Genomic DNA, 24,907 nt, shown 5'->3' with positions numbered 1-24,907 from the left:
CCCATTGCCGAATACAATGTGGACTGGACCAGTATTTGAGTTTTTCACCTTTTAGCTGTGGTAACTTCTGACAGTTTCGGAGGCCAGCAGCCGCTTGAATGGAAATGGCTGCCATGGCCAGACAATATATTACTACAGTGTAATTACAGTTCCGTCTCTTTGACTTCATCACTTACCTTGTACCCAGTTTGGCATGTGTGGGACCAGTATTTAATTTTTCGCCTTTCTGGTGTTTGTTTCTGGCAGCTTCTGAGCCTGCCAAATACTTGAGTGGAAATGGCTCCCAAGGCCAAAAGCTGTTTTTTACTACATTGCAGATATGATTCCCAGGCTTTATTTTGACCCCATTTGCAATGCACTTTATGCTGATGCTGGCAAAATGAATGAAAGACTGAGTCCACATCTGACCAAGATGCTATGATGATTTCTATAATCTTGGGTGGGCTCACTATCACAGTCATCAGTTTGGATGGGATTGGAGTTCCTTGAATTTTTTTGGTTTTCCACAGGTGACAATTTTTGACTTTGGGGAGTGGTAGGAGACAAGACAGACTGTGCATCCAGTGTCCACATTCTTCGTGTGACTGCCATTCCTCTGTCATCTGGAAGATTGTCTTAAGAGGATAGAAGTGCTGGTAAGCCACAGTTCATAATAGCCAACCAACCAATCCTTACTCCCATCATCAACAATCAAATGGGAGTCTATGGCTTGTCTTGCATGTATAACTTCACACTGTGCATGATCCACAACACACCTTTGTGCTCTCAAACAGCCATGGGTGTCTATGGACACTTTCACACATGATTGTGACATATGTGAAAGTATCCATAGACACCCATGGTTATTTGAGAACACATTATGTCGTGGATGGTGAAAAGTCAGTACGTGTGAAATGAGCCAACTTGAGGCCACCATACTACCACATGATCGGATTCAGCTTCAGGAAAACCACTTATTCCTCGCTGGGAACCTCTGCATGCCTGTCATACTTGTTGGATGTTATTCAAATCTTTGGAATGTTCTTTCCTTTCCCTGAAGTTTTGTACCCATCCATGTTGGTTTGATACTACTTTTCTCAACCAAGGATAAATAAAGTCCAAAATAAGAATGAGAGATGAGAACCACTATGGATCTTAATTTATTACGACACTGATACTCAACCTCCACACATTCTACCAACACTGCTCAATTCCACAATGCAATGTACCTATGTTATCCACAAATTTCCTTTACAATCCATTTTTGTACTGGTCCTGGCTATAAAAGGATTACTTAATCTACAGTCAAGTTTCATTCACCTGCTTCTAGTTCCTCTAAACTATCAAGAAAACCCCAATCAGACGGTGATCCCTTAACAGTCTACTTGAACTTTATTGCACTGGTGACAACTGCCACTAACACATATAGGAAGAACACTTGTGAGGTACCCCACAAAAACAAAAATATTTTAGCTGCTTAAGAAATGAACTTATGAAATGTTCTTCCAACACAATAATCAAAAGCATTATGTGAAATATTAACTATTACTTTACATGTGCAAGTTGTGATCAGAAGGAACTGCTAAGAATATGGTTATGGATTTACTTCTAACCTAGGAGTACCTGCTCTTGGGTTTGTAAAAATACCTTGGTGAAATACATAATTCATTGTTTAGCAATGGAAATTGAACTCTTGTACCTAAATTACAAGTTCATTCATAAGCACAAACACACTATAATTTAATTTCCATACAATGACAAGTGATCTCATCAAATGAACAAGACAATGCCACTGAATATCATGCTTTATAACACACCTTACCATTGGAATTCGTTACTGAACAACAAAATAGGAGTCTGGAGAGAAGGAAGAAGAAATTCAATTCTCTACTTTTCGAAAAGCACTTAAACAGTATGTAATGGTCCTGCGAGATGGGCATCAAAATAAATCTTCCTGCTGCTCATTTTCAAAATCCATCAACAATCTTCTGGAAGTGCAGCCCTGAGTATCTGATTATTAGTCTCTGGACTGTGCCCAGAGTCTTTGCTAACTTCTATCTTTCCTTCACAAGCAATTGTTCCCCTCTTACCATCCTGTGACACAAAGTAATACAACACAAGCAACAGTCCAATATTGCTCCCCAGGGACATATATAGGAAGACCCGAGGACTGTTATCGACTACTGTAGGGCTGTAAGTTTCCAGTCAATAAAACTAGGCTACAAGTGTTATCATCACTGCTACATGTGACTTGCACAGTTGTTTTGGCTGTCGTTAGACAGTATTATTGCCAACAAGTCTACCAAAAGAAACCCCATATGAGGACAGAGCCTTTATTGGTACATTTCACTTGTTAGAGCTTAATAAAAAACTACGCTCATGGTGTCCCATCTCTATCTTGCAGTATCTAAATTGTTCTTAAATTCGTGTATGGTTTTTGCACACACTATCATTTTGTCCAGTTTGTTCCATACACCCACCACTCTGTGGGGAAGATGTTCTTTTTCAGGTCTCTTTGTATGTGTGTGCGTATTTTTACCTTGCTGTAGTATACTGGGTTGGAGCTGTGCTCACAAGGTCCCATCTGTGTCTCCACCAGCAATCTTGCTTTTTCAACATTTTAGTTTTGTTGATCTTTCACCTGATACCGGCAGGTCCTGTCCAATTATTCTGCACCTTTTTTTTTATCCAAATATTATTATTACATCTCTTCACTTTTCCAATGCAATAAGTATTAGAATTCTCAGCCTTTCTGTATAGGTCTCAGTTGCTGCCTTTTGTATCTTCTATTTTTCTTGTATCTTTATTGAGGTGTGGTATCCACATGCTGTGCATTCCAATCTGGGATGCATCAAAATTTTATTTTGTTTTCCCATTATGTTCCCCCATGTAATGAAATACCACTTCTATATTCTTCAGCAAGTTTGTCTCCTTTATTTACATGACTAGTGGCTGATCACCCTTCATTAAAATCTAAAAAATACTTTTTGGACTTTAACTTTGCTATTAATTCATTCATACATATACCAATGTCTTTTTCCCCCTTAGTAATCAAAGTCAAAGGCATAAATCCACCACCACCCATTTAATCTCCACATACTACACTCCCTCCCTCTTTTCTTGGCTGCTTCTGGATGACAGGTCATCCCAGCACCTCACCCACTGCCCTGGGTCAGAAGCAATGTAGTAAGACACAGCAAGGCTGCTTCATTCAATCAGCAACATCCCATCTCTGTCCTCTCGTGCAGAAAAAGAGAAGATGGGAAGAAATCCCCTTGGGCTGTGTCAAAATATAACACCCACTCCCTTCCACACATCACAGCATCATCCACACACAACCAGCCCCCACCTACCCCCATCCATCCATCTCACCCCCATTTGCACCCATGTTCACACCCTCCACCAAACCCCCTCCACGTGTTCAAACCATCCCAACACTCCTTCATCAACCCCACTCTCCTCTTCACCCCATCCAGCCCAGCAACCCCCACACCTTTCAGGCACCCCATCCCAAACACATTCAAACTCCTCCCCATACTCCTTAGTAGTGAAGTTCATTTTCCACTCCTGCCTTTTTCAACATGATCTATGTCTTCTTGTAGCAGTTTACAATCCTTTGTTTTTCACCTTTCATGATTTTGGAATTGCCAGTAAAGTCTGCATAGCTACCTCTTCCATTCATCATATCAATGATATAAAGAAGGAATATTACAGGTGACAGAATCAAGCTCTGGGGTAGCCTACCAGTCACTTCTCTCTAGTCTGAAATTTTGTCACTACTATACCTATTATAATTATCTAAGTAGTTTTATACCCATTCCAGTGTACTCTTTCAGGCCTTCTTCATTTTCTAACTTCCATATTAATCTTTAGTGTGGCATCTAACTTCAAGCCTTTTTGTAATTTAATTTTACATAATCCATCCAACTCACTTTCATGCACTATATCAACCACTCTAATAACTTAAGTAGGGTAGTATTGCAAGAATTTCTTTTCTAAGTCAAAATTGATTGTCAACAAAGATTCCTCTCACCTCCAAGTATCTCGTCCATCTTTCACAATTTACCGACACATTTTGGCTATTGTACAGGTCAAGAACACAGGTCTATAATTTAGCAGTACCTCTGTTTGTTTATGTGTGTATTTATCTAGTTGTATAGTTGTAGTGTATGGGTTTGGGGCAACATTTGTGATGCCCCACCTACTCTGCAATTTATCATACTTAGCTTCAAATTATGGTGTGTGAATGATATTTTGATGCACCCTGAAGGGATTTTTCCGGCTTCTCTTTTTCTACACAAGGGGACAGAAGGGGAGGAGGGCACCAAATAAATGAAGCAGCCTTGCTGTGGATGTGCTGCATCTTGCTGCATTGCTTCTGACCCTGGGCAGTGGGTGAGATGCAAGGATAAGCTGTCATCCAGGAGGAACCAAGAAAAGAGGGAGAGAAGGATGGTGAATGGGAGTGGAGTATGAGGGGATGAAATGGGTGGGAGTGAATTTATGCCTTTAACTTAGACTACCTCTGTTGTAAGAGGGAAAAAGCCCTTGGTATATGTACTGTATGTATGTATGATTGTACGTCTTACAGTGTATGGGGGTGGACTTGGAATTTAAGGGAGGCAGCGAGGAGAAATCTAAACACATTTGAGAAGTATGGTGGGCATTACAAGGATAGAGTAAGAAATGAAGAGGTGTGGAGAGTCGAGGTGGAAAGGTAGCTGATAAGGGCAGATAAAAACATACAGGGATGGTTGATGGGTTGGGGGCATGGAAAGAATGAATGTATGTGTGTGTGTGTGCTTTCCAAATTGTATTTACCTAATTATAGTACACAGGAATGGTACAATGCTCATGGGGTCCTGTCTTCCACTCTCCAATTTATCATACCTAGCCTCAAATTCAAGCAAGTGTGAGTGAGTGTGTGTCCATGCGCGTTTGCAAGCCTCATCATCGGTATGCACGTCAAAATGACCCAGTAAGTAATCATCTATCCCAGAGTCCTTCTCTGAATATAGTTTAATCAACGTAAATTGTTGTAGTTCTTACATACTTCTTTCAGACAGAATCTGAACATCAATACCAAAGAAATTCACATAACAATTCTTACCTAGAAATAATTCTTATTTCAGACAGAATCTGAACATCAAAGAACTTCACTACATAAAAAATCTAAACAGGAAATAATTCTGTCTCGTTCAAATACCCACAAAGTACACTTTATCAAATTACCTGACATTACAATAGTACAAACTGGAAATCACACTAGCATAAAGAATATATCCTAAAGCTCAATCAATTGGTTTACCCCTATAAAATTAGGAATTGGGGAACATGACCATTTGCTACATGGTTAACATATCCTCCACAAGAAATACTTCCAATAGCTTTGCATTAATGATCTCAATTTGTGCTCGTCTACCTGAAGCACATTTGTACTCTAGCTGGTCTTTCCATCAAGGCTCACTTGCCATTGACAGGTGTTGTTTTCCCATCTGGTGCTGAAGGGTCCATTCCTGCTTTATACATTTGGACAGCCAAATCCATTAGATAGTCATAGGACTCTGCCCTGGGGGTGGAAAGATGAGAGGGAAATGGTCAACCATTAAATTGCAGAGACAAAGACATACATACACATACCAAAGGCTTTTTTCACCCTTACACGGGAGATAGCCAAAAATCAAAGGCATAGAAAACCACTCCTACCCATTCCACCTCCTACATACTCCACTCCCCTCTACCCTCTTCCCTCCCTCTTACCTTGGCACCTCATGGATGAAAGACAAAGAGGATAAATGATATTTAGAGTAACTGGCTACGGAATCCTGGCATCACATCTATGTCACTTGACTAGCATTATTATTTAATACAAATGAAATTATATTGTATTAAATACAAATGAATAAATTGTTAAATACAAAAATGATTACATGAAGTGGCCTTGCTGTGTTTTGCTGTCCTGTTTCTGACCCAGGGCAATGGGTGAGATGCAGGAATGATCAATCCACTAAACCATCAATGATGTTATGAACACCCTATCACTATTTTTCCACTGCTTTCACATACTGAAATGACAAACATCAACTGTTCCATAGTCAGGACTAAGTCCAACCTTTGGAGGTGGGGGTGGGTCATCTCCTTTTAACCATCACCTCCTCTACCCATTTAGGCACTCTGTTCTCCCTGGTCCTACTTAACTGGGTGTTACACTAGAAAGCTACCTTGCCACTTGCTTTCTATTCCTAGCTTCCCTCATTCCTCTCATAATGACAAAACCTCAACATGTCGTAAATCTGATTAGTTGCATCCGAGTCCTTTCTCATGATCACAGAGGTAATTTCCCAGGTCTTTTGTATCTCATGTTCTTGACATACCTTCTATGAAGTAACAATGTCATCATGCCAGCCAACAATTATAACACATCTAGTCTAATGAACTCAATCTAACAACTTTCATTACTCCTTCCAACTTCAGTTATTCATTAACTCTCCTTGATGATTTCTTTTTAATTTCACTGCATCCTTTTGTTAACCAGATAACTAGCCTTCCCAAACATCCAACAATTCCCTGATCTTATCCTTGTTTCAATTTATCCTAACTTTGCTTGCAAAATGGTACCAAGATTAGTTAATTTGTTGAAGTGTCAATTACCCTACTAAGCTGATAAATTTCTGCTTTGTGCCAGGTTTGAATTTTTTTTAAGCTTTCATCTCAGCTCAAGAAACTAACTTGTACATGTGTCAGAAAAAGAGTTATATCAAACATAATACTTAAATTTTACTCACATAGTCTTAGCCTGTTGCCACGTGTCACCCCAAACATAGATACCATGCCGTCGCACCAGAACAGCATTTGTGTCAGGGTAAAGTTCTATGGCCTGAAAAAAAAAAAAAAAAAATAATAATAATAATAATAATAATAATACATACATATACCAAGGCTTTTTCCCCCTTACAAGGGAGGTAGCCAAAAAGAAAAAGGCATAAAATCATTCCCACCCATTCCATCCCTAAATACACTCCACTCCCCTCCACCCTCCCTCTTATCTTAGCACTTCCTGGATGACGGGTCATCCCCCCTGCACCCTGTCCACTGCCCTGCGTTAGAGGCAGTGTTGCAAGACACAGCACATCCACAGCAAGGCCGCCTCATTAAACTGGCGACCCCCCCTCTCTATCCCTCCCCATGTAGAAAAGGAGAAGACAGGAAGAAATCCCTTCAGGCTGCGTCAAATTTTGCTCACACATACTACATCCCCACCCATCCACCTCATGCATCACATCATCATCCATATACAACCATTCTCCATTCACCCGTCTTCTGTCCTCTCCCCTCCTTCCTCAACAGACATTCCCCTCTTCCCCAAAGCCCCTTTCACCCCATCTATTATAGCCATCTCATCCTAGTCTTTCTTCGCTCATTCTTTCCATGTATCCAAACCATCCTAATACTCTTTCATCAACCCTATCTCCCAACTCCCTTTCCACCCCAGTTCTCCTCCTCACCTCCTCATTTCTCACTCTATCCAGCCTAGTAACCCCAATCATACTTCTTAGATACCTCATCTCAAACACATTCAAACTCCCTCTCTCCTCCTCTCCCACGCTCCATGCTTCCGCCCCACACAGTGCCGCTGGCACAACCACTCCCTCACACAGCCTCCCCCCAGCATCCACTCCTAAATGTCTATTCCTCATTACACTCTTCAATCCACCAAGGCACCCACCCGCCCCTCTCAATCCACGCCACACCCACACATCCAAAACTATTAAAAAAAACACTAGGACTTTTGGTGCATCTATATATTGTGTGTGTGTGTGTGTATATATATATATAAAACTTAAACCCACTCTCGGAGAAAGATAAGCTGAGATACCGAGTCAACCCTATATTTTGACCACTAACTGTGGTCCTCTTCAGCAGTTACAATTATAGGGCACATAGACAGAGGAGGAAGTTACAGTGGGGAACTCGGTAAGCCTCACGTCACTTGCCCTGAGTGAGGTCGGATGTTTCGTCCTGTGGAGATGAATTTATTAATTGCCATACTAGTAATGGCATCAGGTGACCATTGACCTTTAGAAGTATTATAATTTGGAAACTGTTTTATTAATGAGGACTCAATAATTTTTCTTTTGAAACTATAATGTGATATGTATACTGTAGCTGCATTCTTCCAATCTATTCTGTGATCTAAAAGACTAGAATGGAGGAATACAGCGGAGTTTTCTTGGTCGTATTTTAATGAATTTTTATGTTCTTTGATCCTAGTAGGTAGATCATGTCCAGTTTGTCCCCAGTACACTTTATTACAGTTGTTTAAGTTTTATTTTATTCTTGTGTTACAACATCTATGCCTCGATTTAACGGACTAAAAGGGGGGAACACCGGTCCGATAGACCCGATTGTCCAAAGTTTCCCATACTACTGTATTTCAACGATTATGTTATGAAAAAATGAGGAATGAATACAGTACGGTACTTTTACTTAAGCACACTATCCAATCTGTTAGTGTAAATACCTGGAATCCGGCCCAAAATTTTCACCCCAAGACCAAGTCCACAATTTTCATCAACCGAATACTTCAGCGAATATTGGGTAAGTTGTTCCTTTTGTTTACGAATATCAGACACAGTTTGTTTCTTTACTCCATATCCTCTTCCATACGGTGCCGCCTACGTAGGCGGCATGAGGAGCAAGTGGATACACGAGGCTGCCATATCGGCGTCTTGATTATATTTATTGTAGTTGCCCCTGCATAATGACATACTATCTAAACTGTCTTCATCACATTTTCTATGGTTATCAAAATTCACGGGTGAAAGAGAGAACGATCGATATAAGCGGTGACTATTTTTTATGATGCGAATATTATGACGCAACATCGTACGTCTGGCAGCTAACCCTGCCTGCAAGATTTTGGCCTGGAGTGAAGTGGATATTCATCACACACCTGCTTCACCGACACTCCACTTTCCAACTGTTTAATCAACTCAAGCTTCTGTGATACTGATAAATTGACTCTTTCCCTCTTTTCTACAGGATGTACAGGTGCCATGGTTAAAAAAACTGTTGAATTATTTCACAAACAACACAAAACAGGGCCAAAAAGGTCGAAAAACACGGACCAAACAGCTCCATGTGTTCCGGCACAGTTGTAAACAAAGCGATCATAGGTCAACTGCGGAAACATCAGACTGCGTCCGGTCGCTCCGGATGATCCGGAAGCTACAGATTTTGTCCGTTGCATCCGAAATCCGTTAAAGTGAGGTCCGTTAAATCGAGGTACGAGTGTATATATATATATGTTAGTATAAAAAGGAAGAATATTATCTTGTAGACTATCTGCCTATCTATATACCAAAGGCTTTTTCCCCCTTACCAGAGAGGTACCTAACTCAAAGGCAATTACCCACTCCCATCCATCACCCTTTCTTCCCTCTCATTTTAGCTCCTCATGGATGATGGGTCATTCCTGCCCACCCACTACCCTGGGTCAGAAGCAATTAAGCCAGATACAGTACATCCACAGCAAGGCCACTTCACAAGGCTCTGTTTTGGCTCCTTTAATGTTTGCCATACAGATAAATGATATGGATGAAGGAGTAAATTGTTACATGAACTTTTTTGCTGATGATGCCAAATTACTCAAGAGAGTGAAAAAAGAAGATTGCAGATTGCTACAAGATGACCTGGATAAAGTATGGGAATGGAGCCGGAAATATGATATGAACTTCAACATCAAGAAATGCATAATGGAATTTGGAAGAGGCAAAAACAGAGTTTCGGGAAAATATACGATTGGAAACAAAGTAGTCAAAAAAGTAAACTCAGAGAGGGACCTAGGAGTTGTGGGTTATTGATATCCCCGTCTGGCGACATGTGGCAACTCGCATGCCCGGGGTAGGCATGCATAGGTGCTTAGCAACAGTGCTTGAGTGAGAGACTAGAGGGGACGCGGAGTCACGCATGGGCGCTAGCTTTGACTCTGTTATTATATTGTATCTTCTTGTAACTGTGTTAGTGTTTAAGGCTGAATGTACTTAAGAACCTACAGTGTGTATTATTAGCCCTCGACCAACACACACATGGCGCAGTGAGATATATAACATTGTTAGTGCATACAGGGCAGTGCAACGCAATGAACTCAGCCTATACATGCATTATTCTGGTGTACCGTGTCCTGCATTATTTTGGTGTACCGTGACCCACATATCGTAATTGTGTGCGACAAGGGCTCACGAACGTGTGCAGTCCCAGTGACAGAGTTACACGCTCGTACGTAGAACATAAGTGTTTCAAACGACGGCATCGTATGCACGTGTTCGTTAGTGACTGGCAGTGCTCCGCCGCCATATTGCGCTCATCTACTTCATGCATTCTGCGTATATGCTTGGAGCCTTCTCGTATAGTGTCTAGTACTTACACGTGTGGTTTATAGTGTCTCCCCGTATAGTGTCGCAGTGCATTGTGAGTGGTATTTGTAAAAATCTTGCTGCCTCTTGGTCGGAGAGACGCTTGTATTTGAACATTGGCAGGACGTGTGCGCGATACTTCCCCTCGCTTACACGCCCGCAGGCCTACTGGGCCCCAGGTACCCGCCAGCTTACGTACTCATCCGCGCATTACGGGCCCACACTATTAGCTTTATTCTAGCGAAATGCCTAATACTCGTTCAGGAGCACTCGAGCAAGAGGAGGAAGAGATGCAGCCAGATCTTTCCGATGAGCAACAGGCCGCATCCTTCCCACCGACCACACCGACAGACATGCTTTCCCTCGTGAAATGGATTGAAGAGACGAGGTTAGCAGAAGATGAACGCAGACGACGAGAAGACCATGCTAGATTTGACGCCCTGCTCAAATTGATAAACCCGGAACGGCAACCCGCTCACTCTCCCCCAGAGCACCTTGCGGCCTCCGATGACATCCGTCATCGCCAGCCCCCGCTTCCTCCACCCACTCAAAAGGCCACTGCTCAGACGCCACCTCCACTTAAACCAGATGCCACCTACCAATTGTTCCGCGAATGGAAGCGACGTTGGCAAGATTACGCTACCATGGTCGACCTGTATAGTTTACCCCATGAGAAGCAGCTCATACAATTACGCATGTGTCTCACCCTTGAAACACAACGTGTCCTAGAGCATACCCTACAAATACCTCCCTCTACAGACAAGACCGTCGATTAGGTGGTCGCTGCTCTGGAAGTACACATCAAGGGCTTGCGGAACGAGGCAATACGCAGGAGGGGATTGCTTAGGTGCAGGCAGATGGAAGGCGAAACATTTGCAGATTTCTACGTAAGGTTCCGTCGCAGTGCCGAGGAGATCGACATATGCCCTGGTAAATGGCCAATTTGCGAAGAGATTCAGTTGAAGTCGGTGATTATTATGGGCGGTCGGGATGACGAGTTGACTCAGCGACTCATATCCCTGGACGACAAGTGTTCCCTGTAGGACATGGTCAATACATGCCGCTCCTATGAAGCAGCCAGGTGTGCTACGTCTGATATTCGTGCCCAACCTGCACAAGTAAGAGCATTGACCCACCACCAAAGAAGGAAGAAGCAGAAAAGTTTCCTCAGGCAAACCCCTAAGCAACCGACATCGAAGGCAACGGACCCATGCCAGTGCTGTGCTAGGCACCATGAGCCAGGAGCATGCCCTGCGGCTCAGGCTACCTGCCGCAACTGTGGTCGGCAGGGACACTTTCCTTCCACGATCAAATGTCCCGCTAGCAAGACCCAGTGCCGCCTCTGTTCCCGTATCGGTCACTTCGACACTTATTGCAAGCAGGAGACTCGTCAGAAACACAAGCGAGGTGTTTCAGTCTCTGGCGGTGGACATGTTTCGGAACACCCGCCAACCCCACAGCCGTCCTGCCGTCGAGTGATGTCTCCTAGCCCCAGCCCTGCGGTGCCTCAACACGTCAGCGTCCTTATCACACACGGTGGTAAATCGTCATACTTGCAGATGATCCCAGACACCGGTGCGGATATCACTGTGATAGGACCACAGCACTTGAGAAACCTTTCCATTTCAACAAGGATACTACACGCTTCCCCGCAGACCACCACACTCACAGCCGACGGATCTGAAATGACTCCTGCCCTTGGCACGCTCACGGCTACCCTTACTTTAGGTAAGCGGTCGTGCTCTGCTCAGATCCGAGTACACAAGGACATCCAGACCCCACTCCTCTCCTTCAGCCACTGCAAGGCATTGGCCATAATTCCCAAGGAATTCCCTAAGCCAATATTGGAGGTGAAGCACGTTAAGAAGTGTGTGGAACTCCCATTCTCTGCCTCCACACCACCCTCAGACGTGAAGGAGTACTTCTTAAAGGAGTTTAAGGACGTTCTGGTGGCTAAAGCAGCTCTTCAGTCCACACCACTTAAGCCCATGGTGGGATCACCAATGCGAATCCACCTGAAGGATAATGCTGTGCCTTTTGCAATCCATACACCCCGGCAAATTCCCCTGGCTTTCAGAGACCACGTCAAGGACGAGCTCGAGTCCATGGTCTCTCAAGGGATTATTCGACCGGCTGGCGACGAACCTTCAGAATGGTGCCACCCACTTGTCGCCGTAGCTAAACCAAATGGAGGTGTGAGGATCACGACGGATCTGTCCAAACTTAACGCACAGGTGGCTCGCCCACCCCATCCGTCGCCCACACCCTTTGATGCTGTACGTAGCGTACCGACCTCAGCTCGTTACTTCACGACCATGGACGCTCTCTGCGGCTACTGGCAGATCGAACTCGCCGAAGAGGATAGACACCTTACCACCTTTATAACTCCACATGGTAGATTCCAATATTGCAGAGGACCAATGGGATTTGCAGCAACAGGCGATGCCTATTGCCTACGAGGTGACATTGCACTGCAAGGTGTCAAGAATTGCGTCAAAGTGGTGGACGACATCCTCCTTTACGATGCCGACTACACCACTCACCTTACCCGCATCCACCAAGTCCTCACCAGATGTCGTGAATTTGGCATCACCATTAATAAGGAAAAATTTAAGGTCGCCGCGCCTAAGGTGGATTTCTGCGGATTCACATTGTCAGTGGCAGGTATCGCTGCTGACCAAGACAAAGTGATTGCTATCAGGGACTTTCCAACTCCTGCAAATTTAACAGACCTTAGGTCCTTTATGGGTCTCGTTAACCAGTTGGCTGAATTCACCCCGGAGATATCCGCAGCTGCCCAACCTCTCCGGCCCCTGATGAGCCCTAAGAGACAATTTCTCTGGACACCGGATCATGACGAGGCATTCCGACGGGTGAAAGCCGCCCTCATCGACCCCCCAATTCTCGCCTCATTCGATCCAACCCTGCCAACTATCCTCCAGACGGATGCATCTCGGCTTAACGGCATTGGTTTTGCATTACTACAGGACCACGGCAGCGGACGCCTACGCCTAATCCAATGCGGTTCCCGTTTCTTGACGGAGGCGGAGACTAGATATGCCACCATCGAGTTAGAATTACTCGCCGCCGTCTGGGCGATGTTCAAATGCAAATATTACTTGATGGGACTTCAGAATTTTATGTTGATGACCGACCATCGCCCCCTGGTTCCCATCCTGAACAGCTACACTTTGGACGCAGTGGAGAACCCACGTCTCCAGCGCCTGAAGGAGAAGGTGTCCCCATACATCTTCACAGCAGTATGGCGTGCCGGAAAGGATCTTCGCATCCCGGACGCCCTATCCCGTGCCCCAGTGAGCTACCCAGCGCCGGAAGACCACACACTCTGCACCGACTCCATTGCATCTCTACATACGATAGCCACGGTGAGAGCTGTGACAGAGTCCCACGGAGATGAAGATAGGACTCTGGAGGAGTTACGTGACTCAGCTAGGACCGACCCAGACTACGTCCAATTGCATCGCTGTGTGACGTCCGGATTCCCCTCGGACCGCTATGCCCTTCCTAGGCCCTTGCTCCCATACTGGAAAATTCGGGATAACCTCCATGCCGATGGTGACCTCGTCCTCTACGGCATGAGAATTGTGGTTCCTAACGCCCTTCGCCGCCGCATCCTGGCCCGTCTTCATGATAGCCACAGGGGCGTGGAGGCGACAAAACGTCGGGCAGGTCAAACTGTCTTCTGGCCAGGCATCAATTCGGACATTGCAAACACGGTCCAGTCGTGTGAACCCTGCCAGTATCTCCAACCTAGCCAGCAGAAGGAACCCATACTCAGCGACGACCACCCAACAAGGCCCTTTGAGTCGGTCTCAGCGGACTTCTTCTCCGTTGCAGGCAAGTCATTCCTTGTCATCGCTGACAGACTCTCCGGCTGGCCTGTGGTCGTCCCTTGCAAAGGCGATACGACGTCGTCCAACACCATCCGCATGTTCTGCAACTACTTCCGGGAGGTTGGTGTCCCCCTCCGCTTGCGAACAGACGGAGGCCCCCAGTTCACAAGCCAGGAGTTCAGGAGCTTTGCAGCACGATGGGGTGTGCGACACATTGTCACATCACCTCACTACCCGCAATCCAATGGCCATGCCGAGGCCGCCGTGAAGGCCATCAAGCACCTCATCCTCAAGGTGGCCCCTTCAGGCAACATAGATTGCGAGGAATTCGACCGAGGCCTCCTGGAACTTCGGAACACTCCCAACTTCACTGGTCGCTCCCCAGCTCAGGTGTTGTATGGCCACCCCCTTCGCTCCTGCGTTCCGGCCCACCCAGATGCTTTCTCCACGGAGTGGCAAACCAAAGCGGAGGAATGCGACCGCCGCGCAGCAACCCAGGCCAAGGATGCTGCAGCTCGGTATGACAGCCATGCACGTGAACTCTCCAGGCTGTATATCGGCCAGCATGTTCGGCTCCAGGACCCGAAGACCCACCGCTGGGACAAGGTCGGCATTGTCATGCGCGTTGGCAAAGCCAGGACCTATGAAATACGCACCACAAGTGGCCGCGTGTTGCAGCGTAACCGCCACTTCTTGCGACCTGTCACCTGCACCCCTTCCCATCCACACGAGGCCCATAGCGAGGACCCACCTGCTGATTTGCGTCGCTCCAAGAGACTCCAGCGCAGATTGTCCGCCCGTGACTAAAGTCTGCGGGCGCGAAAGGGGGAAGGGAGGTGTGGGTTATTGATATCCCCGTCTGGCGACATGTGGCAACTCGCATGCCCGGGGTAGGCATGCATAGGTGCTTAGCAACAGTGCTTGAGTGAGAGACTAGAGGGGACGCGGAGTCACGCATGGGCGCTAGCTTTGACTCTGTTATTATATTGTATCTTCTTGTAACTGTGTTAGTGTTTAAGGCTGAATGTACTTAAGAACCTACAGTGTGTATTATTAGCCCTCGACCAACACACACAGGAGTAATCATCTCAAGTGACTTGACACCTGACAAACATGTAAACAAGTTATTTGGAGAGACCTACAACTTAGATCAATGAAAGTGGCCTTCGACTGCATGGATGAGGAGATGGTTAAGAGAATAATTATTACATTGATAAGACCGAAATTAGAATATGCTATATCAATGTGGGCACCTAGCACAAAGAAAAATACAAGAAAATTAGAAAGAATCCAAAGAGCAGCGACAAAAATGGCACCCACTATCAAATTTGACATATGAACAAAGATTGGAGAAATTACAGTTGCTGTCATTCCCTAGACTGTCCGAGCAGTCCCGTCTCCCCAAGGAATGCCACAGCCGAAACTGGGTTTTCCCACAAATCCTAAATTACAGTTGTCAACATTGGAGTAGATAAGGCAAAGAAGCAATTTGTTGACCATTTTCAGAATTATGAAAGGGATGGAAGTTCTCGTTAGAGATGACCTATTAAAATGGGACAAGAGAGAAACAAGGACACAAAAAGAAACTAAAGAAAGACAGTTACGGAAGAGACCTGAAAAAGAATAGTTTCCCACACAGAGTGATTGATGTCTGGAACAAATTGAACAGTGAAACAGTGAATGCTAGAACTATACACGATTTCAAGAATAAACTAGACATGAAGAGATACGAAAACTGGTCACAACGAGCATAGCTCCTGTCCCGTAAAATACAACTGGGTAAATACTTAATCAGTGACCCCCTCTCTGTCCCCTCATGCAGAAAAAGAGATGGAGAGAAATCCCTTCAGGATACATCAAAATATCATTCACATATAACCACTCCCTACTCCCACCCTTCTTTGCACCAAAGTATTATCTATGCACAGTGTTGTGAGCTTGGGTTGTGCACAAAGCCTTGACCTGGTGTTCCCGCCTCGGCCATCAGCTGGGCATAGGGACGCGGCGTGGGCACGCCTAAGGCCTACACTCAGCGCATGCGCGGAGGTGAACATTGTCATTGTCTATGCATTATTTTAGTTAGTTAGGAAAGTAGCTAGTTCCATTTATGTTTGCTGAATACTCTTCAGGGGTATTATATTAATCCATGTGTGTCTTGTTATAGTGCTAGTGATTACAGAGTGTCCTATGTATATGTCTTATGTCGCCGTATGGCGACGTCTGGCACTCTGTTCACCTTTGACACCAGTGCCAGGTTGGCTTGGCGTGGGTACCCGGACTTCTCTTTCTACACTTGACCCGATTGGTCATGTCTCACCCGTATCCTAAGTATTGTACACTTTAGTCTTAAGTTAATTCTAAGGAATAGGCTTTAGCTAGGTTGTTAGTTGTCAGGGATTGGAGATGGTTAAAGAAAATGGAGAAAAGTGGGAGGTGAGCCAGCTGTTGTTTGCGGACGACACTGCGCTTGTGGCAGGGTCAGAGGAGGGATTGAGGAAGCTGGTGGCAGAGTTTGGGAGAGTATGTGATAGAAGAAAGCTAAAGATAAATGTGGGTAAAAGTAAGGTGATGAGATGTACAAGGGGTGAAAGTGGCAGTAGACTGGAAGTGAACATTAAGGGAGAGCGACTGGAGGAAGTGGATAGTTTTAGATACTTGGGTGCAAGTGTAGCAGGAAAAGGTGGAGTGAAGGTGGAGGTAGAATGTAGATTGAGAGAAGCGAGTAAATGCCTTGGTGGTTTAAAGAGTGTAATGAGGAATAGACATTTGGGAATGGATGCGAAGAGGAGACTGTATGAAGGAGTGATTGTGCCAACAGCACTGTATGGGGCAGAAACGTAGAACATAAGAGAAGAAGAGAGAAGGAGTTTGAATGTGTTTGAGATGAGGTGTCTGAGAAGTATGGTGGGGGTTACTAGGCTAGATAGAGTGAGAAATGAGGAGGTGAGGAGGAGAACAGGGGTGAAAAAGGATTTGGGAGATAGGGTTGATGAAAGAATATTAGGATGGTTTGGACACATGGAAAGAATGAGTGAAGAAAGACTAGTAAAAGAGGTATGGAAGGCAGATGTGGAGGGAGTGAACATGAGGGGATGTCCTAGGATGAGGTGGATGGATGGGGTGAAGGGGGCTTTGGGGAAGAGGGGAATGTCTGTTGAGGAAGGAAGGGAGAGGACGGAAGACAGAGGTGAGTGGAGAATGGTTGTATATGGATGATGTGACTGCATGAGGAGAAATGGGCGGGGAAGTGGGGGGTGGGGTAGTATGTGTGAGTAAATTTTGACGCAGCCCGAAGGGATTTCTCCCTGTCCTCGCCTTATATGCAAAGGGGGACGGAGAGGGGGGGTCGCCGATTAAATGAAGCGGCCTCGCTGTGGATGTACTGTGTCTTGCGACACTGCTTCTGACCCAGGGCGGTGGGCAGGGTGCAGGGATGACCCGTCATCCAGGAGGTGCTTAGATGAGAGGAAGGGTGGGAGGGGTGTGGAGTGTATTTAGGGATGAAATGGGTGGGAGTGTTTTTGTGCCTTTCCCTTTTTGGCTACCTCCCTTGGAAGGGGGAAAAAGCCTTGGTATATGTATGTATGTTAGTTGTGATGTAGTACTCTTGTATTAATTAATTATCTCTTAATAATTAGGTACTTTTATACATTACGCTTTTATTCAACCCCCCCTCAGTGACAAGTAGAGTTTGTTGTTGTAGTCATATTTACCTAGACTGCAATAAGTGGGGGCCCGTCCGGGATTGAACCAAAATATTCCTGTGCTATACGTATTTAGAACTCCATCGCAAGTGCTTTATTACGTGTTTACGTGCTGTGTTGTGTGCGATTGGAGATATCTCGCGGTAAGCACTAGTTGGTTATTCTTTCTCATTTGAACTCACATAACGACTTGTCACTGTAGCTAGGTTAGCCTATTGTGTTTAAATTGTGCTTAAGGTTGCCGGGTGAAAAATGGCAGACGTTGAACAATTCTTAACAGCCCCTACATTCACAGCCCTACAAAAATTTAAAAAGACTAAGCTTACGGCTGTTGCTTGGCGCCTCGGATTGGAGGGATACTCCAGCTTGTCAGTACATTCGTTGAGACAGAGGATACATGACCACCTCGTGGAAAATGAATATTATGACGAGCGGGAGAGCGACCCCCCATTTCAGGGAGCCGGGGAGACCCAAGGCCTTTTAGAATTGAAGCTCGAAATTAAAAAACTCGAGTTACAATTGGAGACTATAAAACAGGGACCGGGGCAGGCTCAAACAAATAACACTCCCACATTTAACATAAACCACTTCCTAGGTAGTGTTCCTAAGTTTGATGAAGATGAACCAGACAGGTTTTTTGCCTGCTTTGAAAGAACGGCTAAAATGAACGAGTGGCCGTACGATAAGTGGACTCAGCTCGTCTATCGGTCATTTACCGGTAAAGCTTTAGATGTCTTCTCCGCTCTCTCTGACGAGCAGGTTAAAGACTATGAGCTGGTTAAGACCACCGTGCTTACGAGCTATCAACTTGTTCCTGAAGCCTATGGACAACAGTTTAGGAAACGGAAAAGAGAAAGCCAAGAAACATACATCGAATTCTTTCGGCGCAAACACACACTCATACACAAATGGATAGAGAGCGAGAATGCCAAAACTCCCTCAGAAATAATTGAGTTAATTCTGCTCGAAGACATCCGCACCAACATTCACCCAGACCTACGAGCCCACCTCGACCAGAGAGGTATCCGCACACTAGCTGAGGCAGGCCCAGTGGCAGATCACTTTTGCCTCACTAATCCTAAGATACATTGCAGACCCCCACCCTCACAACCGCAGGCCAGTCCCCTTCTTCCCATGTCAACACCACAGGCAGCAGGACCTCGGATGACTACAGGATTCCCATCATCTACCTCAGGTAAGCCCGTTGCCCGTGAGACAGGGGGACCCAGCGTTAATAGTGAGAGGAAGACTTTCTGTAAATATTGCAAGCGGTCAGGTCACGAGGTTAGTGACTGTTATAAACTTATAAATAAGAAGCCCTCTCTTGTAGGAACCCCCTCTCTCTCGATCAATGTGGCAGAACAGACGGAAGTTCAGTTGGATCTCCTTTCTCCTACTAATAACCGACCTGTTGCCACCGCTAATTCTTCTCCCACATCATCTCCATTCGAACCATATTGCTCATCTGGTTCCGTAGCTCTCACACAGTTCAGTGAACCCATTCCCCTTAAGATTTTGAGAGACACAGGCTCTGCCTTATCTCTAGTGGCTAAGGATGCTGTCCCCTCCATAGAGACGTGTTATACCGGAAATTGGGTATTAGTGAACGGTTTAACCGGGGGATCACGTTTCCCACTGTGCATGTTATATTTGCGTTCCCCTATCACATCCGGTTATGTCACTTTAGGAGTAGTGGATAGGTTACCTGTAAAAGGCGTAGCTCTCTTGATAGGGAATGACCTCGCTGGAGGAGTGATGTTACCTAATGCCGTGGTTTCATCACGTCCCTCTGTTGAGAACAATACCAGCCAGTTACAACAGGAAATTCCTGGGCTATTTCCTGCGTGTGCAGTCACTCGCAGCATGAGCCAAAGGGAAGGTGCCGAAAGTAGTGAGCTTGTCAGTGGAAGACTTGATGATGTAGATCCTTCCTTGCCTTGTGAGGAGTCGGAAGTAGACTCCAGTCAAGTAGACCTCCCTGAGATTGGTTTAGGAGAGTTTTTTTGAAGATCCCTCACCGGCAGAGAAAACTAAGAGTAGGTCTGATGATGATAGTGTCATGGCCCTGGCTAGTTTTAGCTCTTCGCCAGTCACTAGGAGTAAGCTCATACAGCTCCAGGCAGAGGATCCTGAACTAGCCAGCTTCCTTAGTAGGGCGGTTAGTGAGTCAGAAGCTGAACGAGAGGCCAGCTGCTACTACACCAGCTCAGGTGTATTGCTGCGGAAATTTCGTTCACCCGTCTCACCTGCCAACCACCCATGGACAGTTCACCATCAGATTGTAGTTCCCCGCCCCCTACGCCAGGATATTCTTAGTATCGCCCATGATGGCGTAGGCGGGCATTTAGGAGTCAGAAAGACCTACGCCAAAATTTTGTCTCATTTTTACTGGCCCAAGCTAAAGAGAGACGTCAGTACATATTGCCGTACATGCCGTCCCTGTCAGGTAGCTGGGAAACCTAATCCCACGGTTAAACCGTACCCACTACAGCCCATACCCGTAGTTTTCAGTTCTTGTTCACGATTGTAGATTGTTCGACAAGATATCCTTAAGCCATTCACTTGCGCCGCATCACGGCGAAGAATGTATAACTAGCCCTGATTCATATCTTTAACCAAGTTCGCCTTCCAACAGTGGTGAAGTCGAACAAGGGATCCAACTTTACCTCCCGCTTGTTCAATCAGGTGATGGAAAGCCTGGGTGTCAGGCAGTCAAGGTCCTCGGCCTATCACCCCCAGTCACAGGGAGTAGTTGAGAGATTTCATCAAACTCTCAAACGAGTCCTACGGACTTTCTGCATCGAGACTGGGCGGGATTGGGACGAGGGAGTAGATCTTCTTTTGTTTGCAATACGCGACAGCGTGCAAGAATCGCTAGGTTATTCCCCCTTCCAATTAATATACGGTCATGAAGTACGGGGACCTCTTAAGGTACTGAAGGAGAGCTGGATCTCTAACGAGGCAGAGACCCCGTTGGCCTCCTATGTACCTAAGTTTAGGGAGAAGTTACAACTTGCTTTAAGTCTTGCTCATTCAAATTTAGATTGTGCGCAGACAAAGATGAAACAACAGTTTGATAGGTCTCATAGAGCTGAAGACAGATATTTTGATGTAGGGGACCAAGTTTTAGCTCTTTTGCCCTTGAATAATCTCCCTTTACAGTCTAAGTATAGTGGACCATATGTAGTCTTAGAGCGTCAAGGGCAGGCCAACTACGTGATACACACCCCAGATAGGCGAAAGAAAAGGCGCCTAGTGCATGTGAACCTCCTTAAGCCTTTCCACGATCGTGATGAGGCTGAGTGCAATAAGGCGGAGCCCGTGTGTATGGTAGTGCCGGAAGAGAGTGATGCGAGTGATGAGTGCTTCTCGGTAACACACAGTGCGACAGGGCCTAAACTGGATAACTCGACTATCGTGCGAAACCTGAGTGATAAACTGGAACATCTCTCTGGTGCTCAAGTGGAGGACATCAAATCCTTGCTGGAACACGACGTGGATACCGAGGGGGCTCTTCCAATCCGCCAACGCCCCTACCGCCTGAACGCCTTCAAGAGGGAGTACCTTAGGGCTGAGGTGCAGCGTCTCCAGGAGCTAGGTATCGTGGAACCCAGCCACAGCCCTTGGGCCTCCCCAGTGGTCCTGGTGCCCAAACCCGACAGCTCGATGCGTCTGTGCGTCGACTATCGCCACGTCAACGCCGTGACGAAAGCTGATGGGTATCCCCTGCCGAGGATTGATGACATCATCGACGATGTGGGTGCAGCGCGGTGGGTGACAAAGTTGGACCTGCTACAAGGCTACTACCAGGTTCGACTAACAGAGCGCTCGAGAGCCATCTCCGCTTTCGTCACGCCGGAGGGACTGTATCAGTTCACGGTCCTCCCCTTCGGCCTTAGGAACGCCCCTTCCACTTTCCAACGCCTGATGAACTTCATCACGACCGGGTTGAAGGGCGTCCGCTGCTACCTTGACGACATTGTTGTCTTCGGAGATACCTGGGAGGAGCACCTGGACTGGTTGAAGACCCTATTCGCTGTGCTGGCGGCCAACAGCCTGACGGTGAACCTCGCCAAGAGTGAGTTCGGCCATGCTCAAATCACCTTCCTCGGACATGTGGTAGGGCGGAACGAGGTCCGGCCTGTCGCCGCCAAGATCGCAGCCATCCAACAGTATCCTGTGCCAACGGACAAGAAGGCTGTCATGCGTCTCCTCGGCCTGGCGGGTTATTATAGACGGTTCTGCCCAAACTTCTCAACCGTTGTAGCCCCGATGACCGACCTCCTGGGAGGCAAGAAGGTTTTCAAGTGGACCCCCGAGTGCCAACAAGCCTTCGAGAGCCTCAAGACCCTGATGTCTGGAGCGCCCGTATTGCGCGCACCTGACTTGCAAGCGCCCTTCATTTTTCACACCGATGCCAGCGACGTCGCAGGAGGGGCCGTGTTGCTACAGGAAGGCGAGGAAGGAGCAGTACAACCCGTCGCCTACTACTCCAAGAAATTCAACAAACACCAGAGGAACTATGCCACCGTGGAAAAGGAGGCGTTATCCTTGTTAATGGCCCTCGAACACTTTCGCGTGTATCTTGGGAGCACTCTACATCCGATACAGGTGTTGACAGACCATAATCCGCTTACGTTCGTAGAGCGGATGAGACATAAAAACCAGCGCCTGCTGAGGTGGGCGTTGGCTATTCAACCGTTTAATCTAACAATAAGGCACATACCCGGAAAATTAAACCTTTTAGCAGACTCACTCTCACGAGCTCCAGCCCTATAAGTGAACTGTTTGTGTTTATTTCTCATGTATTTTGTTTATATTCACCTTGTGTCATGTGCCATGTATACTGTGCATTTACTGTGTATGTTTATTTTTGTGGATTGCTTATGTTGCCCATGTGCCCATTTTATGTGTATTGTTCATGTTCGCCTCCCGTTCGGGAGACTCGCATTCTTTTTGGGGGGAGATGTTGTGAGCTTGGGTTGTGCACAAAGCCTTAACCTGGCGTTCCCGCCTCGACCATCAGCTGGCATAGGGACGCGGCGTGGGCACGCCTAAGGCCTACACTCAGCGCATGCGCGGAGGTGAACATTGTCATTGTCTATGCATTATTTTAGTTAGTTAGGAAAGTAGCTAGTTCCATTTATGTTTGCTGAATACTCTTCAGGGATATTATATTAATCCATGTGTGTCTTGTTATAGTCCTAGTGATTACAGAGTGTCCTATGTATATGTCTTATGTCGCCGTATGGCGACGTCTGGCACTCTGTTCACCTTTGACACCAGTGCCAGGTTGGCTTGGCGTGGGTACCCGGCACTTCTCTTTCTACACTTGACCCGATTGGTCATGTCTCACCCGTATCCTAAGTATTGTACACTTTAGTCTTAAGTTAATTCTAAGGAATAGGCTTTAGCTAGGTTGTTAGTTGTGATGTAGTATTCTTGTATTAATTAATTATCACTTAATAATTAGGTACTTTTATACATCACGCTTTTATTCAACCCCCCCTCAGTGACAAGTAGAGTTTGTTGTTGTAGTCATATTTACCTAGACTGCAACAACAGCCATTCTCCATTCACCCCTATCTCCTACCTTCTCCTTTGTTCACCAGACATTCCCCTTCTGCTCGTTTTTCTTTTCATGTCCTCTTGTTTTTCTCTTGTCTCATATGTATGAAGGGGTGATTGTGCCAACAGCATTGTATGGGGCAGAAACATGGAACATAAGAGAGGAAGAGTTTACATGTGTTTGAGATGAAATGCCACAGAAGTATGGTAGGGGTTACTAGGCTAGAAAGAGTGAGGAATGAGGAGGCGAGGAGAGTGGGGGTAGAAAGGGAACTGGGATATAGAGTTGATTAATGAGTATTAGAATGGTTTGGACACATGGAAAGAACGAGTGATGGAAGATTAGTAAAAGAGGTGTGGAAGGCAGAGGTGGAGGGAGTGAACATGAGAGGGCAACCAAGGATGAGATGGATGGATGGGGTAAAATGGGCACTGGGAAAGAGGAGAGAAGACAGAAGATTGGGGTGAGTGGAGAATGGTTGTGTATGGATGATGTTGTAATGCATGAGAGTGGGTGTGGGATGGGGGGTTAGGGAGTATGAGTGAATGAAATTTCGATGCAGCCAGAAGGGATTTCTCCCCATCTTTTCTTCTTCTGAATGAGTGGATAAATGAAGTGGCCTTGCTACGGATGCACCGTGTCTTGTTGCATTGCCTCTGACCCAGGGCAGTGGGTGAGATGCAGAGAAATGACCCATTATCCAGGAGGAGCTAAGAAAAGAGAGGGAGGGATGGTGAATGGGAGTGGAGTATGTGGAGATGAAATGGGTGGGAGTGGATTTATGCCTTTGCCTTTGGCTACCTCCCTTGTAAGAGGGAATAAGCCATTGTTGTATGTAAAGTATGATAAAGCTACCAATGCTTATGATTTTATTTAATGTTCTACTCCTAGCTATCAATATTCATATATAGTAAATTCAAGCTACTGACATAATTGGAAGTTATACTGGCAACTAACAGGAATGGTGAAGATTATTTTGACAGTCAAGTGATGGAGGTATGGGACCATACTCAGCAATCCATTGGGGGTCTGGAGTCATCTCAAGGCTTAATAGTTGTGTCTTGTGATTATACACTGGTTTGCTATTGTATGATTGGTTCGTGAAGGAGTTCTCCATTAAAAGTGGCATTCCTGATTGCCTGTGCTCAGGCAATAAAAGGTGTAGAGATAGGTACTATTTCAGATGGGACCAAGACTTTTGGAAGCAAGAAAATTAATGTAGTCCGCCCTTGCTACAAACTCCCTTGCTGCCAACAGGATACGAACTGCCTCCACTTCTAACTTTTACAACAAGAAGCAACACACTAAACTCCTTATCCAACATCCTGGGAGGAGGGAGGATCACTGGGTTGAAGTGGCCCTGCTATGGATGCACCGAGTCTTGCT

The 24,907-nt window shown here is 45.9% G+C and overlaps 1 protein-coding gene across 5 annotated transcripts in view; it reads right to left on the bottom strand.

Annotated features, from left to right (window-relative positions):
• Positions 1-1,103: 1,103 nt before the first annotated feature.
• The window catches only part of LOC143032439 (putative methylthioribulose-1-phosphate dehydratase), a 53,762-nt gene continuing 29,958 nt past the window's right edge, over positions 1,104-24,907 (bottom strand). For all 5 annotated transcript variants that reach the window (XM_076197220.1, XM_076197219.1, XM_076197224.1 and 2 more), the window contains 2 exons: positions 6,765-6,856; positions 1,104-5,548 (listed from right to left, as the gene is read on the bottom strand). In XM_076197220.1, the coding sequence (XP_076053335.1) occupies positions 5,443-5,548; positions 6,765-6,856 (198 nt within the window). In that variant the 3' untranslated portion in view covers positions 1,104-5,442. The remainder of the gene's footprint in view (positions 5,549-6,764; positions 6,857-24,907) is intronic.

The sequence above is a fragment of the Oratosquilla oratoria genome, chromosome 13 (genome assembly GCF_046742065.1).
Source record: "Oratosquilla oratoria isolate Oo_2021 chromosome 13, ASM4674206v1, whole genome shotgun sequence".
In the NCBI taxonomy this organism is placed as follows: Eukaryota; Metazoa; Arthropoda; class Malacostraca; order Stomatopoda; family Squillidae; genus Oratosquilla; species Oratosquilla oratoria.
Note: the sequence above shows the minus strand (reverse complement) of the source record. Positions and strands in the feature narration are given on the sequence as shown.